This window comes from Antechinus flavipes, chromosome 5 (assembly GCF_016432865.1).
Source record: "Antechinus flavipes isolate AdamAnt ecotype Samford, QLD, Australia chromosome 5, AdamAnt_v2, whole genome shotgun sequence".
NCBI classification, from domain to species: domain Eukaryota; kingdom Metazoa; phylum Chordata; class Mammalia; order Dasyuromorphia; family Dasyuridae; genus Antechinus; species Antechinus flavipes.
The window spans coordinates 192,344,168-192,363,966 of NC_067402.1; the positions used below are offsets into that span (position 1 = coordinate 192,344,168).

The 19,799-nt window shown below is 37.0% G+C and overlaps 1 protein-coding gene across 9 annotated transcripts in view; it reads left to right on the forward strand.

Moving 5' to 3' along the window:
- Window positions 1-222: 222 nt before the first annotated feature.
- LOC127563929 (pinin-like) overlaps window positions 223-19,799 on the forward strand; it is a 75,429-nt gene continuing 55,852 nt past the window's right edge. Inside the window, exons 1-15 of one of the 9 annotated variants that reach the window (XM_052000109.1) lie at window positions 1,376-1,638; window positions 2,350-2,439; window positions 2,804-2,851; window positions 4,131-4,172; window positions 4,737-4,775; window positions 5,176-5,211; window positions 6,359-6,397; window positions 7,703-7,750; window positions 8,821-8,850; window positions 9,986-10,015; window positions 11,151-11,180; window positions 12,322-12,351; window positions 13,486-13,515; window positions 17,765-17,797; window positions 19,274-19,318. In XM_052000109.1, the coding sequence (XP_051856069.1) occupies window positions 1,380-1,638; window positions 2,350-2,439; window positions 2,804-2,851; window positions 4,131-4,172; window positions 4,737-4,775; window positions 5,176-5,211; window positions 6,359-6,397; window positions 7,703-7,750; window positions 8,821-8,850; window positions 9,986-10,015; window positions 11,151-11,180; window positions 12,322-12,351; window positions 13,486-13,515; window positions 17,765-17,797; window positions 19,274-19,318 (829 nt within the window). In that variant the 5' untranslated portion in view covers window positions 1,376-1,379. Of the gene's footprint in view, window positions 325-1,365; window positions 1,639-2,349; window positions 2,440-2,803; window positions 2,852-4,130; window positions 4,173-4,736; window positions 4,776-5,175; window positions 5,212-6,358; window positions 6,398-7,702; window positions 7,751-8,820; window positions 8,851-9,985; window positions 10,016-11,150; window positions 11,181-12,321; window positions 12,352-13,485; window positions 13,516-17,764; window positions 17,798-19,273; window positions 19,319-19,799 lie in introns of those variants that run through there. The other 8 variants (XM_052000110.1, XM_052000111.1, XM_052000114.1 and 5 more) reach the window with 8 other exon arrangements.

The window sequence follows — 19,799 nt, forward strand, 5'->3', positions numbered from 1 at the left end:
ACATCCCTGTTAACTTTACCAGGACCAAGGAAGCCACATGTTACCTACAAACATTTTCCTCCTCACCTTAAGGTGTAATTCTCCAGGGGCATTCTTTCTATCTCTACATTTTGGAATGTTGCCTTAGGGAGAAGTGATAGGAGGGGGTGGAGTTGGATATGAGGAAGTCTATGGGACTGGGAACTATAAATACACTTCCCAGACACATCAAAAGCACTTGTCTTCATTCTCTGAGTGTTCTACCTGTACCACCGAGCACCATGCTGAAGCAGGTGCTTCTTGTTGCCACCCTGTTGGCTCTGGTGAACTCCTATCTGATGCCAGGTAAGCTTGTGATTCTGAATGCAGTTGATGTCCTGATTTCAGGAACTATTCTGCCATTTCTCCCAACTCTTCTCTGCAGGTAAAATCCAGTTGTTGTGTGGATGTGTTTTTCAATCAATGAGAAAGGGAACTAACTGTTTTTAGAGATAAATGACATGAGTTAAAATCTACATTCTACTATGTCATCATCTGTATAACCTTTAGAAAAAACACAATTTTTGTGGGCCCTAGGTTTCTCACCTGTAAATGAGGGAAATCAAACTAATGTTCTCTAGTGTCCATAACAATCTGAATCTGATGGGGAAATAATTAGTGATACAACATCCTGTGAAGGATGAGTGTGTGTGGGTGTGAATGTGGGGGAAGTGGTGAGCATTGGGGAGAGGAAGAGACATTCCTTTGTGCTTGCCTGCCTGCTGGCATTAATAAAGGCCAAAGACCATATTAATAATAATAGACTAACTTTAAAGAGGCAAATGGATGGGAATCTCTTCCAAATAAATCTGTGTAATTTTTCCAAAATCCTACACTTAGTGAAGAACAGCTTTTCTCTTTGTCATTATATTCCCTTTATTATCATTTTCTTCATTTTTCAGTGGCTACAAAAATGCCAAAACTAGAAGTTCAATTATTGGAGTTAGTTCATTGAGAAGAAACATTACTCAGTTTCCCCCCTTTATTGCTTTCATGGCCTCCTCTGCCCTTGTGCTTTTTATCAGCCAACCTAATTTTAATTTCCAGGCTGAGATCTAGGTGATGGGGGTGGGGGGCGGGAAGGGAATCTCTTTCATGGCAATAGAAAACCTTCTAGTCACCATGAATCAGAATTGTCTGTGCTCATTCTAATAGCTCTGCAACCTAGAAAACAGTGGGCTCAATTCATTAGGCTTTGAATTGAACAACCTGAACCTTTTTGATGTTGCATCTGAGGGACTCTGAGCTGTTATATTCTACTATGGAATGCCACGGTAATGTTAGTCTAGTATATCAGATGACATTTATATAATTGTAGGAGATAAGACTTCAGATATGATGTTTCAAAGTTAGAATCCTTTATGGGAGAAAAAGAATGGTCCAAGGATATGAAGTTACTCTCTGGAAGAATTCATGAGAAAACATGTTGGATCTGCAGATGTGAAAAACAAAAAAACTTTAGATTTCTGTGGGACCTTTTCCTTTCCAGCTCAGGCATGGTAATCACTTTTATTTTTTTTCTGGCTTTCTCAGAAACCCCCCAAACTACAGCCCAGGAGGAGGCAACAAAGATGGAGGAAAAGACTTCTTCTATTCCTTCACCTAAGAATGCAACTGAAAGTGAGTTGCTGATTTTCTCAGTCAAGAGTCCTTTTCTTTTCTTTTTCTTCTTTTTTACCATAACATTTTCCTTGCTCTTCAATCCACCAACTCCCTCCCTTACTTCATGGAGTCTTGAGTATAAAGTCCTTCCCCAAATCTAAGATTAGACTTTGGAAAAAATTTTCCCAGTCAAGTTTTAGACTCTTATCTCCAAGTTCTTGCCATCTAACTCCAGTGTTTCAACTTTTTTTATGTTTTCTTCCTTTTGTTTATATATCTCTCATTGAAGGCAGAATCCTTTCTTTTTGTTCCCAGATCTTGTCCTGATTCATTTTCAATTCTACAAATATCTTTTCTTTTTAAAATATCGCTTCTGAGCTATTCCAACTCCATTCTTAGGAAAATGCTTTCTTCTCTTAGATTTTCTATTCTTGCCTCTCCAACAAAAATCTTCAATGGGATGAAATATTGGAGTGGCAGAAAAGCCCCTCTAGAGAATGTGATATAGCTTTCCCCCTCTGTCTAAATTCCCTACTTGTGAACATTCCATGTCTTCAACAGAGGAACATATATTATCAGTGTATGAGACCAAAAGATCCCTCAAGGAATGTTTAGTATCACCCCCTTGCTTCTTTCAGTTTGTAAAGATGAAGGAAAGGCCATTTTGGGGAATTGTTTCATTTGCTGCTCAGCATGAAATCACTTCTGGTTTCTTTTTGCTTTTTCTAGCATCCCCCAAAGAGAGACATGATGTTCAGGACCCAGACTGTTTCAAGTATATCCCACATGCTTCTACTTATTCCTTTATCATATACACTGGTGAGTTTCTATTTTTCTCAATTTTGGGTTCTTTTCACTTTTCTTAGCATGCAAATATTTTTTAACTGATGGGTTTCACCTTATTCTACCTACTCTTCCACCTTCCTTTTATACTTGGTGCCTGGCTTTTCCTCTGTGCCTACTCATGAGTAGACCTCAGAAAATGCCTCCATATAAGTGAAATCCCTTATCTGCTATTCAATTTCCAGAATTCCCTGATCTCCTCATGTCCTTCTAGATGCCTTCTTCATCCTAGACTAATAGTACCTCTCATTCCTCCAGTATGGCACTCATTTTCACTAGGAGATAAAAAGAGACAATGACAGTTGTCAAAGAATGACATTCTTTGAAATTTTTTTTCCAGTGGTTTTTGATATCTTTGGAATAGCCCATATTCGCAAAGGATATAATGGTAAGTTAATCTTTTCCTTTTCTTATTTGGAAATTTTTTTTTTATTGAGACTGAGGGACTTATTAATGACTAGAAAATATTGAATCTCTCACATTCTAATTGATTTTTAGGCTCTTCTCTACTTTCTTCTCCTCTACTCAATCTATAATGAATTAATATTTCCATATCTTGCTTAATCTATTTTACTTTCTGTAAACGTCTTTTATTTTTCAAATATCCTTTTAAGTGTTCTTTCTAAAGTCAGAACTCGAAAGAGAGAGAACAACACACACACACACACACACACACACACAGAGAGAGAGAGAGAGAGAGAGAGAGAATTTGAGAAAGGTAGATGAGGAAAGAAAAGAAAGAGGATGAGGAAGAGGAAAGGGGGGAGAAGAAGGAGAGTGAGAAAGAAGAGAAAAAAGGAGAACTTGGGGAATTCATTCTATTGCTTTTGTAAATGGAGCTGGAGAATTGTAGATCTGAACTGAACCTGGCTTTTATCTCTATTTTTTCTGGTTTTTAAATACTTCATTCAATCTCAATTAATGAGAAAAGAAGGAATCCTGGAAATCCTAGGAAAGGATTTGAGTTCTTACTGTGGAATTAATAGGGAAGAGTAAGCCTATACAGATCTTTTGAATAATCTGGCAAATTTCACCCTTCCATATATATGGTTGATAAAAGGAAATGAAGGTCATTTTCTGTCCTCCATTTTTGTTTTCTGCCTTCCCTTTGCTCTGATGCCCTCCATTGTTATGCAGATCCCAAAAAACAGTACCTGCAACTATACCTTTTAAAGGAAGCCTTAGCCATTCATCTCCAGGTTTCTCTCACCTCCCAGATTATTCCCAGGGGCCAGTTTCTGAAATACTAGTAACCTGGAGGATGAGGAAAATTTTGTGCGGGTAAAAAACCAAGGGAAAAATCAGCTTTTGAAAGTTCTTGTTTCTTTAAGTATATTTAGTAGAAGCTCATGTTAGAAAGCATGAGTCCTTGCCCCCTCACACCTTGCCTGGAGCCTGGAGCTTTTCCTTAAATGCAAGGTGCTTAGATGGATCCTTAAATGTAAGAACCACCTCCAGAAACTGTCTGCAGATTATATCAGTCCCGGTGCTGCTTTTGAGTTTCCAAAATTTCCTTGCCTCTTTCCATATCATTTTGGATGTGTTTACAGTCTTCGGAATCCTCTTCCTTGTTTCTCTCCTACAGCCTCACCACTGTCTCCATAAAGCCAGAAAAGATAATGACAGGAATGAGTTTGTATTAACTCTCTGACCTTCTTTTTCCTCAGTGCAAAATGTATCAGAAGCAGCTCAGACCAGCAGAAATAACTGTAAGTTAAATGATCCCTTTTGTCACTCAAGAATTTTTCTTTGAGTCTCATGTACTTTATATATGGACAGGAAAAGCTGAAGATTCCAGTCTTCAGTCCTTGGAATCTATATCCCATTTTTAAAATTGTACTTAGTTTTTTCTTCCTCTTCTAGAGCTGGTCCACTGAGAGGGCTTCAGTCCGCTAAATATTTCCTGGTCTTGTCTTACTCCCCTTTGACTTCTACTGATGTCCTCTATTTTTTATCCTTCCATTCTCTTTTGTATTCTAGATTCAGGACCCTCCATTGTCCAATATTGTACAGTTGCACGCTCACAGGGAGTTTCCTCTCCTGCTTTATGTTTGAGATTTTACCTCAGGAAATTCCCTCAGGCCACTTGTGTCCTCTAGCTTATATTTAGTTAGGGGGATTATTTTGCCTTTCCATATGCCATTCTGCACTTTTTTCCACCCCCAGACCAGTAGCCCTTCTTGTTGCTCCCTGTCACTCTGCAACATTGCCAGCAGGCCGAAACATGTCAATGACACAAATGACTTATATTCTCTTTGAATTGTTTTTCTCAGACATAAATATGTGTTTTCAAATCACACCTCAGAAAACAGGTAAGTTAATTTGGTCCTTTTAAATTCCTGAATCAATTTTCTTCAGATTAATTAACATAGATTGGAATAGTTGAAGATTCTTTGGCTCTTTGAAGGGATTAGAGATCAGTCTTGTCAATAATTAGAATGTAATAAATGTCCTCTCTGAAACTCTCCCCAGTTTTAGTTTTCTAGATCCAGAGTTTTCTAGATCCATTTTCCCCATGTTCCCTGTATCCTCTACCTCTTCCTCAGTGTCCAGGATTTCCCTGACTCTCTCCACATTTGGATACATGTTCAATATCAGAGCAGTAATACTTCTTCAAGTAGACCCCACCCCAAACCTGCTAGGTGTGACTCCCAAGTCTAGAAAGATAAATGACAAGAATGAGCTTATATTGTCTTTGTATTTTTTTTGCAGGAAATGTTAATAGTAGGGCTCCTGTAAATCAAGAAGGTGAGTTAATTTGACTTTTATAGATTGATTTTTTGCTCTTTGTCATTATTTTTTATGATTGTCAGGCAAGAGAGGCTTAGTTAAGATTCATGTCTAGTACTTAGGTTCCAAGGTTTGAGGTCCTTTCAGTCTTCTGTCTCTTTCTCTCTCTGTCCTTCAGTAAGGGTCAACATCGTTTTCAGAATTTCCAGGTCTTTTCTGCATATCTTTTGAGTTCTATAAAAAATCTTTCTTTTTCATGTATTCCTTCCAGTCTCTATTCTCCATTCTGGCGCCTCCACTGTTCCCAAAGAAATCTCTCAGCCTCCATAGCCAACTTGTATCTTCCATAAAGTCCATTAGAAAGAAGGTGAACATGGCCTGGTTTAGTCCCTCATTCTCTTCAATCCCCATGGGAATTGGGTGTCTGGACTGATCTGACTCATGTCTCTTATCTGAAAACTTTGTCACTGAATAGAACATAAGGATTGAGAAGGTTCAGAAACAGTCAAGTTTTTCTGGATTTCCATGGAGTAATAAATTCTTGTTTCATCCATAGTTAGGATGCATGAGTCTTATACTATCCATAAAGATTCCAAAATGTAGCTTTCTAGATACATGGGAGCTTATACATAATAAATGTTATTTTTTATATGTTTTTTTTCCAAACACACTTTTTGCTGATCACTTCCACTGTTGTCCACATGCATACAGAAAACCAATTGCCAGATAGTCCTTAGAAAGAAGGTTCAGGATATTTGACAAGCCCAGGGGAAGACCTTGCTTTAGGGTGGAATAGACTTCTCTCTATTAGCAAGAAAACATCAATCTGGTTTTTCTAAGGGTCATGGGTGCAACTGTACTAGAAATGTGGTACATAATGATGCTCCCTCTCACAGGGGTACACAAACTCTGACTTTTGATATCTTTGCACGATCACTGCTGTTTCCCCTGCAGCCCAGACTCAGAAGTGAGTCCTTAAAAATGCTGCTTGCCACCCGTGACCCTTATCAGCTATATGCTTTACAGAATTTTCTTGTTGGTGATATTCTGGATGCTTTTCAATCTTAGACCAGGAGTTCTTGTTCCTCAAGGAGGTTTCTCAGTGTCACCATGAGGAGGTTTAATGATCGCAGTGGACTCATTTTCTCTCTGAATTTTTTTTCAGCATATTATGGCTTTTTAATGGACAACTTTCAGCTTACTCGTAAGTAAACTTAACCTTTTTGTCACTCCTAAAAATCTTTTCAGACTAACCTAGTGATAATTGACCAGAAAAGGTTAAAACTCACCTCTAGTCTTTAGATTCAAAGATTTTTTAGGTCTTTTTTCACTTGGCTTACTCTTCCCTATTAATTTCACAGTGAGAACTCAAATCCTTTCCTAGGATTTTCAGGAGTTTCTTTTCTTACTTTGATTTATACAAATAGTCTTTTATTTTTCCTCTTTCCTGCCCATTTTTATTCTAAATCCCAGCATCTCCTTTGTTACTATTAAAATGTCTCAAATATCATATCTCTCCCCTCTCCTTCTCCTCAAAACCAGCAGTTAATGAATGCATCCAGGTCCCTGCTGAGGGACTAACACATGTTATGATGGCTTAGGAACTGAACATCTGGAGTGAACTTATCTTTCATTTCACTATATTTCTGTAATGGAAGTGATTAATGCTCACTGAAGGTGAAAATATAGAAATACTAAGGCTTTTGGGGAGTCAGAAAGAGGCAGCAAAGGCTAGACTCATTCCTTATTAAAACTCCTAATCCATTGTCCTATCTTGTCCAGAAAAAATTCACATCTTTGGTCAGCTGTGGTACTGTGAATAGTGCACCAGCCCTGAAATTAGGAGGACCTGAGTTCAAATCTGGCCTCAGACCCTGAACACTTCCTGTGTGACCCTGGGCGAGTCAATGAACCCCATTACCTCAGGGGAAAAAAATCACATTTTAGCTTTTCTGAGCCATGTCAAGTTTTAGGGAAAAAATGGCTATATTCTATTGCAATGTCCTAGATTGGTTCTTCAATTATACTTTTCCCTGATTCTCTCCCCTCTTTGTCTGTATTCCAACAGAGTAGCACCTGTTAGATATGTCTTTGAAAGAAGGTTCAGGACATTGATCTCCAGAGTATCCACTGAGAGGTCCTGGGACTAGAGTCCACCCCATGCATTAAGATTGGGTGGACATCTATAAATAATGCAGGGAAATTTCAATCCCTCAAGTTTTTTTTTTCTTTTTAGTACAGTGAGGACAACCACATACTGAATGCAGACAACTTCACTTGTCACTGAGCAGGACCCTCTCACAAGGCCCCACTTATTTTCTTGTTTTGCATCTGTAGAAAATCCCACTGGGATTTTCTGGTCTAAGCTTAACCCTGAGCATCAATCTCAAACACTTTCTCTATGTCACCCTCCTAAGTTTCCAGAATACAAACTTCCAGAGTCATTATGAATCCAAAGGGGTCAATAACAGAAAGAAACTAAATTTGTCTTTTAATTGATTTTTTCAAGGGGCAGAAGAAGATTGTTTTCAAGAGCAAGTGAGAAATACTCTGAATAGTAAGTTAACTTGACTTATTTTACTTCAGACTGACTTAGCTAAAATGAACAAGAAAGACCAAAATGCAGCTCTTCTCCTTGGATTCTAAGGCTTTAGGTCCCTTTCAGGTATTTGCCTTTGTTCTATTTTTCCTTCATAAGAATTGAAATTTTTCATAGTATTTTTAGACTTTTTCTTTATACCATTAGATTTCTACCAATAGCCTCAATTTTTCATGTACTAATTATTTTTCTAAATCCTGACCTCTCTGCAATTGTCATTGAAATTTCTCAACTAGGAAGTGTAGAGGCTCTTGCTAAGGAATAGTGAAATGTACAGTGTCTTAAAATTGGACATCTGAACTGATCCTGACTCTGATTGCTGTAGGTTCCTTTGGACTCCTAAATGATTAATGATATGGAAACTAAGATTATTTTGGAGTGAGAAAGAGGCACAGATGTCAAACCTGATTGTTGATAAGGTGTTCTACATAGCATAGAAAAATTCCTTTTCCACAATAACTCCTAAGTTATGGGGTTCATTTTATATTCCAATAACTGATTGTTAGTCCCTCTATATTTTTACCAGATGCCCTCCATTGCTGTTTGTATTCATCCAAAATAATACCATGAAAATATATCTTTGAAAGACTATTTAGGAGTGTCCACTGATGACTCCAAAGAGATATTTGAAACCCCTGAAAATTTTGGGAGTTATTTAAGCATTGTGGCTCCACCTATACACACATACATCAGACAATAGAATTTGTTGCCAGTGGCCAGGCTTAATATATTGCTTCTCAAAAGGCTCTACCCATCCTCCAATATTATATCCTGGTAGGCTCATTGTCTCTCCTCCAGTCTTAATTTTAGCAATTGACTTAAGCTATTTGTTTCTCTCATGTCCTCTCCATCACCTCCTTCTACTCCATTTCTAGGATTTTATTGCCTCTCTCCATATGCTATTCTGGATCCCTTTCCATCTTAGACCATTGGTATCTTCCCCAGTATAACCTTCTAGTGTCATCATAAATCTAAAAGGGTCAATAACCAAAATGGACTTATTTTGCCTTTCCATTGTTTTTTCTCAGATAACTTCTATCCACGGCCACATCCACAAAGTAAGTTCAATTTGACTTCCTCCCACTTTAGCTGCCTTCAGACTTGACTTTTGCTGTCATGGAAAGGAAATGCCCCAACCTCTCCTTAGATTCTAGTGTTTTTAGATCCTTTTATCTATCATCTTTTGTTCTATCTGTCCTTCAGTAAAAATTGAAGTTTTTTTCATGGTATTTTCAGACATTTTCTTTATTCTATTTGATTTCTACAAATATCCTCTATTTTTCACGCATGCCTAGCAATTTCTATTATAGATTCTGACCTCTCCACTGTTGCCATTGAAATGTCTGAAATTTCCATAATGAGATGCAGGAGAGAGACACTGTATAGGCACATGCTGGGGGATTAACAAAATGTACAATGCCTTAAGAATTAGATAACAGAACTGAATCTGATGACAATTTTTCTAGGTTCTTTTGGAACTTGTAAATTTATGATATGGAAGCTAAGATTTTCCTGGAATCAGAAAAAGAGGGAGAACAGGCAAGCCTTTTCATTGATTGGGATTTTCTATATCTCCAGAAAAATTCCAATGTTACCTTTCCATTTTTCACAGAAACTCTTAGATTAGCTATACATTCCAATAGCTTTGATGTTCAGTCATCCTACGCTTTTCCCAGATGAGCTCCATTGATGTTTGTATTCATCAATAATAGTACCTGCCAAATATATCTAGTGAACAGATAATATTGATGGCTCCAAGGGGATGTTTGTCCAGGATGACGCATTAAGGTTGGGTAGACTCTTGCAAAGAATCCAGGGACATTTCAACCCCTGAATCTTCTGGTGGTTTTTAAATGTGGTGGGTACAATTATAAACCACATATCAGAGAAGAGACTTCATTGCCAGTGGCCAAGTCTGGGATATTCCTGCTTACATCATGTTATGCTCATTGGGGTTTTCTCTTTCAGCCTATAGGAACTGACTCCAATTATTTGTTTCCTCCATGTCTTCTGAATCTCCTCCCTTCAACTCCGCTTCCAGAAAATTTTTTTGTCTCTCCATATGCTATTCTGTATCCTTTTCCATCGTAGGCCATTGGTATCTTCCCCAATATAAGCATCCAGTGTCATCCTGAATCTAAAAGTGTCAATAACAAAATGGACTTATTTTGCCTTTCCATTGTTTTTTCTCAGATAACTTCTATCCACGGCCACATCCACAAAGTAAGTTCAATTTGACTTCCTCCCACTTTAGCTGCCTTCAGACTTGACTTTTGCTGTTATGGACAGGAAATGTCCCAACCTCTCCTTAGATTCTAGTGTTTTTAGATCCTTTTACCTATCATCTTTTGTTCTATCTGTCCTTCAGTAAAAATTGAAGTTTTTTTCATGGTATTTTCAGACATTTTCTTTATTCTATTTGATTTCTACAAATATCCTCTATTTTTCACGCATGCCTAGCAATTTCTATTATAGATTCTGACCTCTCCACTGTTGCCATTGAAATGTCTGAAATTTCCATAATCAGATGCAGGAGAGAGACACTGTATAGGCACATGCTGGGGGATTAACAAAATGTACAATACCTTAAGAATTAGAAAACAGAACTGAATCTGATGACAATTTTTCTAGGTTCTTTTGGAACTTGTAAATTTATGATATGGAAGCTAAGATTTTCCTGGAATCAGAAAAAGAGGGAGAACAGGCAAGCCTTTTCATTGATTGGGATTTTCTATATCTCCAGAAAAATTCCAATGTTACCTTTCCATTTTTCACAGAAACTCTTAGATTAGCTATACATCCCAATAGCTTTGATGTTCAGTCATCCTACGCTTTTCCCAGATGAGCTCCATTGATGTTTGTATTCATCAATAATAGTACCTGCCAAATATATCTAGTGAACAGAATACATTGATGGCTCCAAGGGGATGTTTGTCCAGGATGACGCATTAAGGTTGGGTAGACTCTTGCAAAGAATCCAGGGACATTTCAACCCCTGAATCTTCTGGTGGTTTTTAAATGTGGTGGGTACAATTATAAACCACATATCAGAGAAGAGACTTCATTGCCAGTGGCCAAGTCTGGGATATTCCTGCTTACATCATATTATGCTCATTGGGGTTTTCTCTTTCAGCCTATAGGAACTGACTCCAATTATTTGTTTCCTCCATGTCTTCTGAATCTCCTCCCTTCAACTCCGCTTCCAGAAAATTTTTTTGTCTCTCCATATGCTATTCTGTATCCTTTTCCATCGTGGGCCATTGGTATCTTCCCCAATATAAGCATCCAGTGTCATCCTGAATCTAAAAGTGCCAATAACAAAATGGACTTATTTTGCCTTTCCATTGTTTTTTCTCAGATAACTTCTATCCACGGCCACATCCACAAAGTAAGTTTAATTTGATTCTACTTGTTCTCACTTCAGCTGTCTTCAAAGTTGACTTTTGCTGTTATGGACAGGAAATGTCCCAACCTCTCCTTAGATTCTAGTGTTTTTAGATCCCTTTAATCTATCTTTTGTTCTATCTGTCCTTTAGTAAGAGTTGAAATTTTTTTCATAGTATTTTCAGACTTTTTTTATTCCATTTGATTTCTGCTAATATCCTTTATTTTTCATGTATGCCTAGCAATTTCTATTCTAAATTCTGATCTCTCTACTGTTGCCATTGAATGGTTTGAGCCTCCATTTCCATAATCAGATGCAGGAGAGAGACACTGTATAGGCACATGCTGGGGGATTAATAAAATGTACAATGCCTTAAGAATTAGATAACAGAACTGAATCTGATGACAATTTTTCTAGGTTCTTTTGGAACTTGTAAATTTATGATATGGAAGCTAAGATTTTCCTGGAATCAGAAAAAGAGGGAGAACAGGCAAGCCTTTTCATTGATTGGGATTTTCTATATCTCCAGAAAAATTCCAATGTTACCTTTCCATTTTTCACAGAAACTCTTAGATTAGCTATACATTCCAATAGCTTTGATGTTCAGTCATCCTACGCTTTTCCCAGATGAGCTCCATTGATGTTTGTATTCATCAATAATAGTACCTGCCAAATATATCTAGTGAACAGATAATATTGATGGCTCCAAGGGGATGTTTGTCCAGGATGACGCATTAAGGTTGGGTAGACTCTTGCAAAGAATCCAGGGACATTTCAACCCCTGAATCTTCTGGTGGTTTTTAAATGTGGTGGGTACAATTATAAACCACATATCAGAGAAGAGACTTCATTGCCAGTGGCCAAGTCTGGGATATTCCTGCTTACATCATGTTATGCTCATTGGGGTTTTCTCTTTCAGCCTATAGGAACTGACTCCAATTATTTGTTTCCTCCATGTCTTCTGAATCTCCTCCCTTCAACTCCGCTTCCAGAAAATTTTTTTGTCTCTCCATATGCTATTCTGTATCCTTTTCCATCGTAGGCCATTGGTATCTTCCCCAATATAAGCATCCAGTGTCATCCTGAATCTAAAAGTGCCAATAACAAAATGGACTTATTTTGCCTTTCCATTGTTTTTTCTCAGATAACTTCTATCCACGGCCACATCCACAAAGTAAGTTCAATTTGACTTCCTCCCACTTTAGCTGCCTTCAGACTTGACTTTTGCTGTCATGGAAAGGAAATGCCCCAACCTCTCCTTAGATTCTAGTGTTTTTAGATCCTTTTACCTATCATCTTTTGTTCTATCTGTCCTTTAGTAAGAGTTGAAATTTTTTTCATAGTATTTTCAGACATTTTCTTTATTCTATTTGATTTCTATAAATATCCTCTATTTTTCACGCATGCCTAGCAATTTCTATTATAGATTCTGACCTCTCCACTGTTGCCATTGAAATGTCTGAAATTTCCATAATCAGATGCAGGGGAGAGACACTGTATAGGCACATGCTGGGGGATTAACAAAATGTACAATACCTTAAGAATTAGATAACAGAACTGAATCTGATGACAATTTTTCTAGGTTCTTTTGGAACTTGTAAATTTATGATATGGAAGCTAAGATTTTCCTGGAATCAGAAAAAGAGGGAGAACAGGCAAGCCTTTTCATTGATTGGGATTTTCTATATCTCCAGAAAAATTCCAATGTTACCTTTCCATTTTCACAGAAACTCTTAGATTAGCTATACATCCCAATAGCTTTGATGTTCAGTCATCCTACGCTTTTCCCAGATGAGCTCCATTGATGTTTGTATTCATCAATAATAGTACCTGCCAAATATATCTAGTGAACAGAATACATTGATGGCTCCAAGGGGATGTTTGTCCAGGATGACGCATTAAGGTTGGGTAGACTCTTGCAAAGAATCCAGGGACATTTCAACCCCTGAATCTTCTGGTGGTTTTTAAATGTGGTGGGTACAATTATAAACCACATATCAGAGAAGAGACTTCATTGCCAGTGGCCAAGTCTGGGATATTCCTGCTTACATCATATTATGCTCATTGGGGTTTTCTCTTTCAGCCTATAGGAACTGACTCCAATTATTTGTTTCCTCCATGTCTTCTGAATCTCCTCCCTTCAACTCCGCTTCCAGAAAATTTTTTTGTCTCTCCATATGCTATTCTGTATCCTTTTCCATCGTGGGCCATTGGTATCTTCCCCAATATAAGCATCCAGTGTCATCCTGAATCTAAAAGTGCCAATAACAAAATGGACTTATTTTGCCTTTCCATTGTTTTTTCTCAGATAACTTCTATCCACGGCCACATCCACAAAGTAAGTTTAATTTGATTCTACTTGTTCTCACTTCAGCTGTCTTCAAAGTTGACTTTTGCTGTTATGGACAGGAAATGTCCCAACCTCTCCTTAGATTCTAGTGTTTTTAGATCCCTTTAATCTATCTTTTGTTCTATCTGTCCTTTAGTAAGAGTTGAAATTTTTTTCATAGTATTTTCAGACTTTTTTTATTCCATTTGATTTCTGCTAATATCCTTTATTTTTCATGTATGCCTAGCAATTTCTGTTCTAAATTCTGATCTCTCTACTGTTGCCATTGAATTGTTTGAGCCTCCATTTCCATAATGAGATGCATCAGAGAGAAACTGTATAGGCACATGCTAGGGGACTAATGAAATGTACAATGTCTTGAGAATTATATTACAGGACTGACTATGATAACATTTTTACTAGGTTCTTTGGACCTTGTAAATAATTTATGATATGGAAGCTAAGATTTTTCTGGAATCAGAAAGAAGCAGAGCAGGCGAGTCTTATCATTGATTAGGATTTTGTATAATCTCCAGAAAAATCCAATGTTACCTTTCCATTTTCACAGTAACTTCTAAATTATGATGGATGTGTAAAGATAGTTCAGGACCTTGAACAGAGTGCACTGATGACTCCAAGGGGATATTTGTCTATGATGATGCATTAAGGTTGAGTAGAGTCCTGTAGGGACATTTAAAGCCCTGAAACTTGGTTTTTAAGTGTGGTGGGTACAATTATACACCACATATCAAAGAAGAGAATTATTGCCAGTGGCCAGATTTGGAATAATCCTGCTCACATCATATTACGCTCACTGGGGTTTTTCCCCTCAGCCTATAGAAATTGATTTCAGCTATTTGTTTCCTCCATGTCCCCTGAACCTCCTCCCTTCAGCTCCGTTTCCAGAAATTTTTTTAAGTCTCTCCATATACTATTCTGTATTCCTCTCTATCTTGGACCATTGGTATCTTCCCCAATATAACTTTCCAGTGATATCATGAATCTAGAAAGGTCAATAACCAAAATGGACCTATTTTACCTTTCCATTGTTTTTTGTCAGATAACTTCTATCCACATCCACAGCCACAAAATAAGTTCAGTTTGACTCTACTTCCTCCCACTTTAGTTGTTTTCAAACTTGAATTTTGCTGTTATGGACGGGAAATGCCCCGACCTCTCTTTAGATTCTAGATTTTTTAGAACCCTTTAATCTAGTTTCTTTTGTTCTATCTGTTTTTCAATAAGAATTGAAGTTTTTTAATAGCATTTTTTGGAAATTTTCTTTACTCCATTTGAATTCTACTAATATCCTTTATTTTTCACACATGCCTAGCAATTTCTGTTCTAAATTCTAATCTCTCTGCTGTTGCCATTGAAATGTTTGAACCTTCATTTCCATAATCAGATGCAGGAGAGAGACACTGTATAGGCCCATGCTAGGGGACTGACAAAATGTGCAATGTCTTGAGAATTAGATTGCAGGACTGAACCTGATGACAATTTTTTTTAGGTTCCTTTGGATCTTTTAAATAATTAATGATATGGAAGCTAAGATTTTTCTGGAATCAGAAAGAGGCAGAGAAGGCAAGTCTTATCATTGATTGGGATTTTCTATATCTCAAGAAAAATTTTAATGTTACCTTTCTACACACACACACACACACACACACACACACACACACACACACACGTATGTATGTATTTCAATAGTTTTGATGTTTAGTGTTCCTACGCTTTTCCCAGATGCACACCATTGGTGTTTATATTCATCAATAATAGTACCTGCCAAATATATCTTTTAAAGTAGTTCAGCACCTTGAACAGGGTCCACTGATGACTGCAAGGGGATGTATGTCCAGAGTAATGCATTAAAGTTGGGTAGACTCCTGCAAAGAATCCAGGGACATTTCAACCCCTGAATCTTCTGGTGATTTTTAAGTGTGGTGGGTATAACTATACATCACATATCAGAGAAGAGACTTTATTGCCAGTGGCCAGATCTGGGATAATGCTGCCCATGTCATGTTATGCTCACTGGGGTTTTCTCCTGCAGGTTATAGGAATTGACTTCAACTATTTGTTTCCTCCATGTCCCCTGAGGCTCCTTCCTTCAACTTTGTTTCCAGAATTTTTTTGAGTCTCTCCACATGCTATTCTGTATCCCCTTCTATTTTAGACCATTGGTATCTTCCCTAATATAACCTCCCAGTGTCATCATGAATCTAAAAGGGTCAATATTGGACCTATTTTGCCTTTCCATTGTTTTTCTCAAATAATTACCACCCACATACACAGCCACAAAGTAAGTTCAAATTGACTCTACTTCCTCCCACTTTAGCTGTCTTCAAACTTGACTTTTACTGTTATGGACAGGAAATACCCCAACTTCTTAGATTCTAGTGTTTTTAGATCCCTTTAATCTATCTTCTGTTGTTCTATCTGTCCTTCAGTAAGAGTTGAAATGTTTTCATAGTATTTTCAAACATTTTCTTTATTGTATTTGATTTCTACAAATATCCTTCATTTTTTGTGTATGCCTAGCAATTTCAATTATCGATTCTGACCTCTTTATGTTGCCATTGAAATATCTGAACCTCCATTTCCATAGATGCAGCAGAGAGAAACTGTATAGGAACATGCTGGGGGACTAACAAAATGTACAAAGTCTTAAAAATTAGATAACAGGACTGAATATAATTATATTTTTACTAGGTTCTTTGGACCTTTTAAATAATTTATGATATATAGAAGCTAAGATTTTTCTGGAATCAAAAAGAGGCAGAGCAGACAAGTCTCATCATTGATTAGGATTTTCTATAATCTCTAGAGAAATTCCAATATTAACTTTCCATTTTCACAATAACTTCTAAATAATGATGGTTGAGTGTGTATGTATGTATGTATGTATATATATATATATATATATATATATATATATATATATATATATCAATGGCTTTGATGTCCCAGTGTCATAATTAATCTAAAAGGATCAAACCAAAGTAGAGTTATTTTGCCTTTCCATTGTTTTTTGTCAGATAACTTCTATCCACATCCACAGCCACAAAATATTTTCAATTTGACTCTATTTCCTCCCACTTTAGCTGTCCTCAAACTTGACTTTTGCTGTTATGGACAGGAAATGCCCCAACCTCTCCTTAGATTCTAGTGTTTTTAGATCCCTTTAATCTAGTTTCTTTTGTTTTATCTGTTCTTCAGTAAAAGTTGAAATTTTTAAATAGTATTTTTGGAAATTTTCTTTATTCCATTTGATTTCTACTAATATCCTTTATTTTTCTCATATGCCTAGCAATTTCTGTTCTAAATTCCGACCTCTCTGTTGTTGCCATTGAAATGTTTGAGCCTTCATTTCCACAATCAGACGCAGGAGAGAGACACTGTATAGGCCCATGCTAGGGGACTAATAAAATGTGCAATGTCTTGAGAATTAGATTATAGGACTCAACCTGATGACAATTTTTTTAGGTTCCTTTTTACCTTTAAAATAATTAATGATATGGAAGCTAAGATTTTTCTGGAATCAGAAAGAGGCAGAGAAGGCAAGTCTTATCATTGACTGGGATTTTCTATAATCTCCAGAAAAATTCTAATGTTATTTTTCTACACACCACACACACACACACACACACACACACACACACACACACATATATGTATTTCAATAGCTTTGATGTTTAGTGTTCCTATGCTTTTTGCAGATGCACACCATTGGTGTTTATATTCATCAATAATAGCACCTACCAAATATATCTTTTAAAGGTAATTCAGGACCTTGAACAGAGGCCACTGATGGCTACAAGGGGATGTATGTCCAGGATGATGCATTAAGGTTGGGTAGACTCCTACAAAGAATCCAGGGACATTTCAACCCCTGAATCTTCTGGTGGTTTTTTAGTGTGCTGGGTATAATAACTATACACCACATATCAGAGAAGAGACTTTATTGCCAGTGGCCAGGTCTGGGATAATGCTGCCCATGTCATGTTATGCTCACTGGGGTTTTCTACTGCAGCTTATAGGAATTGACTTCAACTATTTGTTTCTTCCATGTCTTCTGAATCTCCTCCCTTCAACTCCATTTCCAGATTTTTGTTTTAGTCTCTTCACATGCTATTCTATATCCTTTTCCATCTTAGATCATTGGTATCTTCCCCAATGTGATCTATTAGTGTTATCATGAATCTAAAAAGGTCAAATCAAAATGGACTTATTTTGCCTTTCCATTTTTTTTTGTCAGACAACTTCATCTATCCACATCCACAGCCACAAAGTAAGTTCAAATTGACTCTACTTCCTCCCACTTTAGCTGCCTTCAAACTTTTGCTGTCATGGAGAGGAAATGCCCCAACCTCTTCTTAGATTCTAGTGTTTTTAGATCCCTTTAATCTATCTTCTGTTGTTCTATCTGTCCTTCAGTAAGATTTGAAGTTTTTCATAGTATTTTCAAACATTTCCTTTATTGTATTTGATTTCTACAAATATCTTTTATTTTTCACATATGCCTAGGAATTTCTGTTCTAAATTCTGACCTCTCTACTGTTGCCATTGAAATGTCTGAGCCTCCATATCCATAATCAGATGCAGCAAAGAGAAACTGTATAGGACCATGCTGGGGGACTAGCAAAATGTGCAATGTCTTGAGAAGTAGATATCAGGACCGAATCTGATGACAATTTTTCTAGGTTCCTTTGGAACTTGTAAATAATTAGTGAAATGGAAGCTAAGATTTCTCTGGAATCAGAAAGAGGCAGAGCAGGCAAGTCTTATCATTTATTAGGATTTTCCATTTCTCCAGAAAAATTCCAATGTTATCTTTCCATTTTCACAGTAACTCCTAAATTATGATGGTCATATATATATATCCCAATAGCTTTGATATTCAGTCTTCCTACACTTTTCCCAGATGTGCTCCATTGGTGTTTGTATTCATCAATAATGGTACCTGCCAAATATATCTTTTAAAGGTAGTTCAGCACCTTGAATAGAGTCCACTGATGGTTCCAAGGGAATGTTTGTCCAGGATGATGCATTTAGGTTGGGTAGACTCCTGCAAAGAATCCAGAGACATTTCCTGGTAGAGGCAGAGGTAGAGGTGGTAACTCTGATTATTGATTAGGATACTCTATTCTCTCCTGAAGGATTGCAAAATTAACTTTCTATTTCCATAGTAACTTCTAGTTACTCTCATTTTATAATCCAATAACTTTGATTTTTAGTCCCCCTACACTTTTCCCAGATACCCTCCATTTCTCTTTGTATTCATCCATAACAGTACCTGTTTTCTTTGAAACATGGTTCAGTACCTTGGACAGATTTCAAGGGGATGTTTGTCCTGCATGATGGACTAGGGTTGGATGGACTCCTGCAAAAAATCCAAGTACATTTAAACCTAAATCTTCTGTGTTTTTTTTAACTGTATTGGATACAACTGTACACCATATATTGGACAACAGAATTTGTTTGCCAGTGATCAGACTTAATATACTCCTTGGTACAATACTCAAGGCATCCTCTCACTTTACATCCTGGTATGCTCACAAAGGCTTTTTCCTGAAGTGTGAATTCTGGGAATTGTTTTCAGTTATTTATTTCCTCTATGTCTCCTCCATCTAGTCCACTTCATTGCTAAGATTTTATTGCCATCTCAAACCATTAATATTTCCCCCTACATCCTTCTAGTGTCATCATGAATCTGAAAGGGTCAGTAACAGAAATGGACTTATTTTGTGTCATTGTTTTTCCTCAGATAACTATTTTAATCTATACTCACCAGAGGAGTGCTTTAGAAAAGGTAAGTTCAATTTGACTCTCCCTCACACTTTACTTTTCTTCAGATTTTTTTAATAATGGTCAAGAAAGGCTCCAAACCCATCTCTATTTCTTGGATTCTAACTAAGGTTTTTAGGTCTCTTTCAAATGTCTGCCTTTGCTCTATTTGTACTTCTTTCATAGTATTTACAGGTCTTTTCATTATACCCTTTCTCTTCTATGAATAACTTTTATTTCTTCTGTATGATTACCTTTCTGTCTTCTAAATTCTGACCTCTCCACGATTACAAATGAAACTCCTTAGTCTGCCTGCCCACTCTGTTCTCTGTATCACATCCAGCAAAGAGGGAATATTTATGTATAGGTAGGACTAGCTGTAGGACTAGCAAATTACACTATGGCTTGGGATTTGGACTTCTGAACTAAGGCTGGTTCTGATTTCTGTGGCCTTGTCACATGATAAATTCTCAATTACTGTGAAAGCATAGAAATGTAAAGTTTTT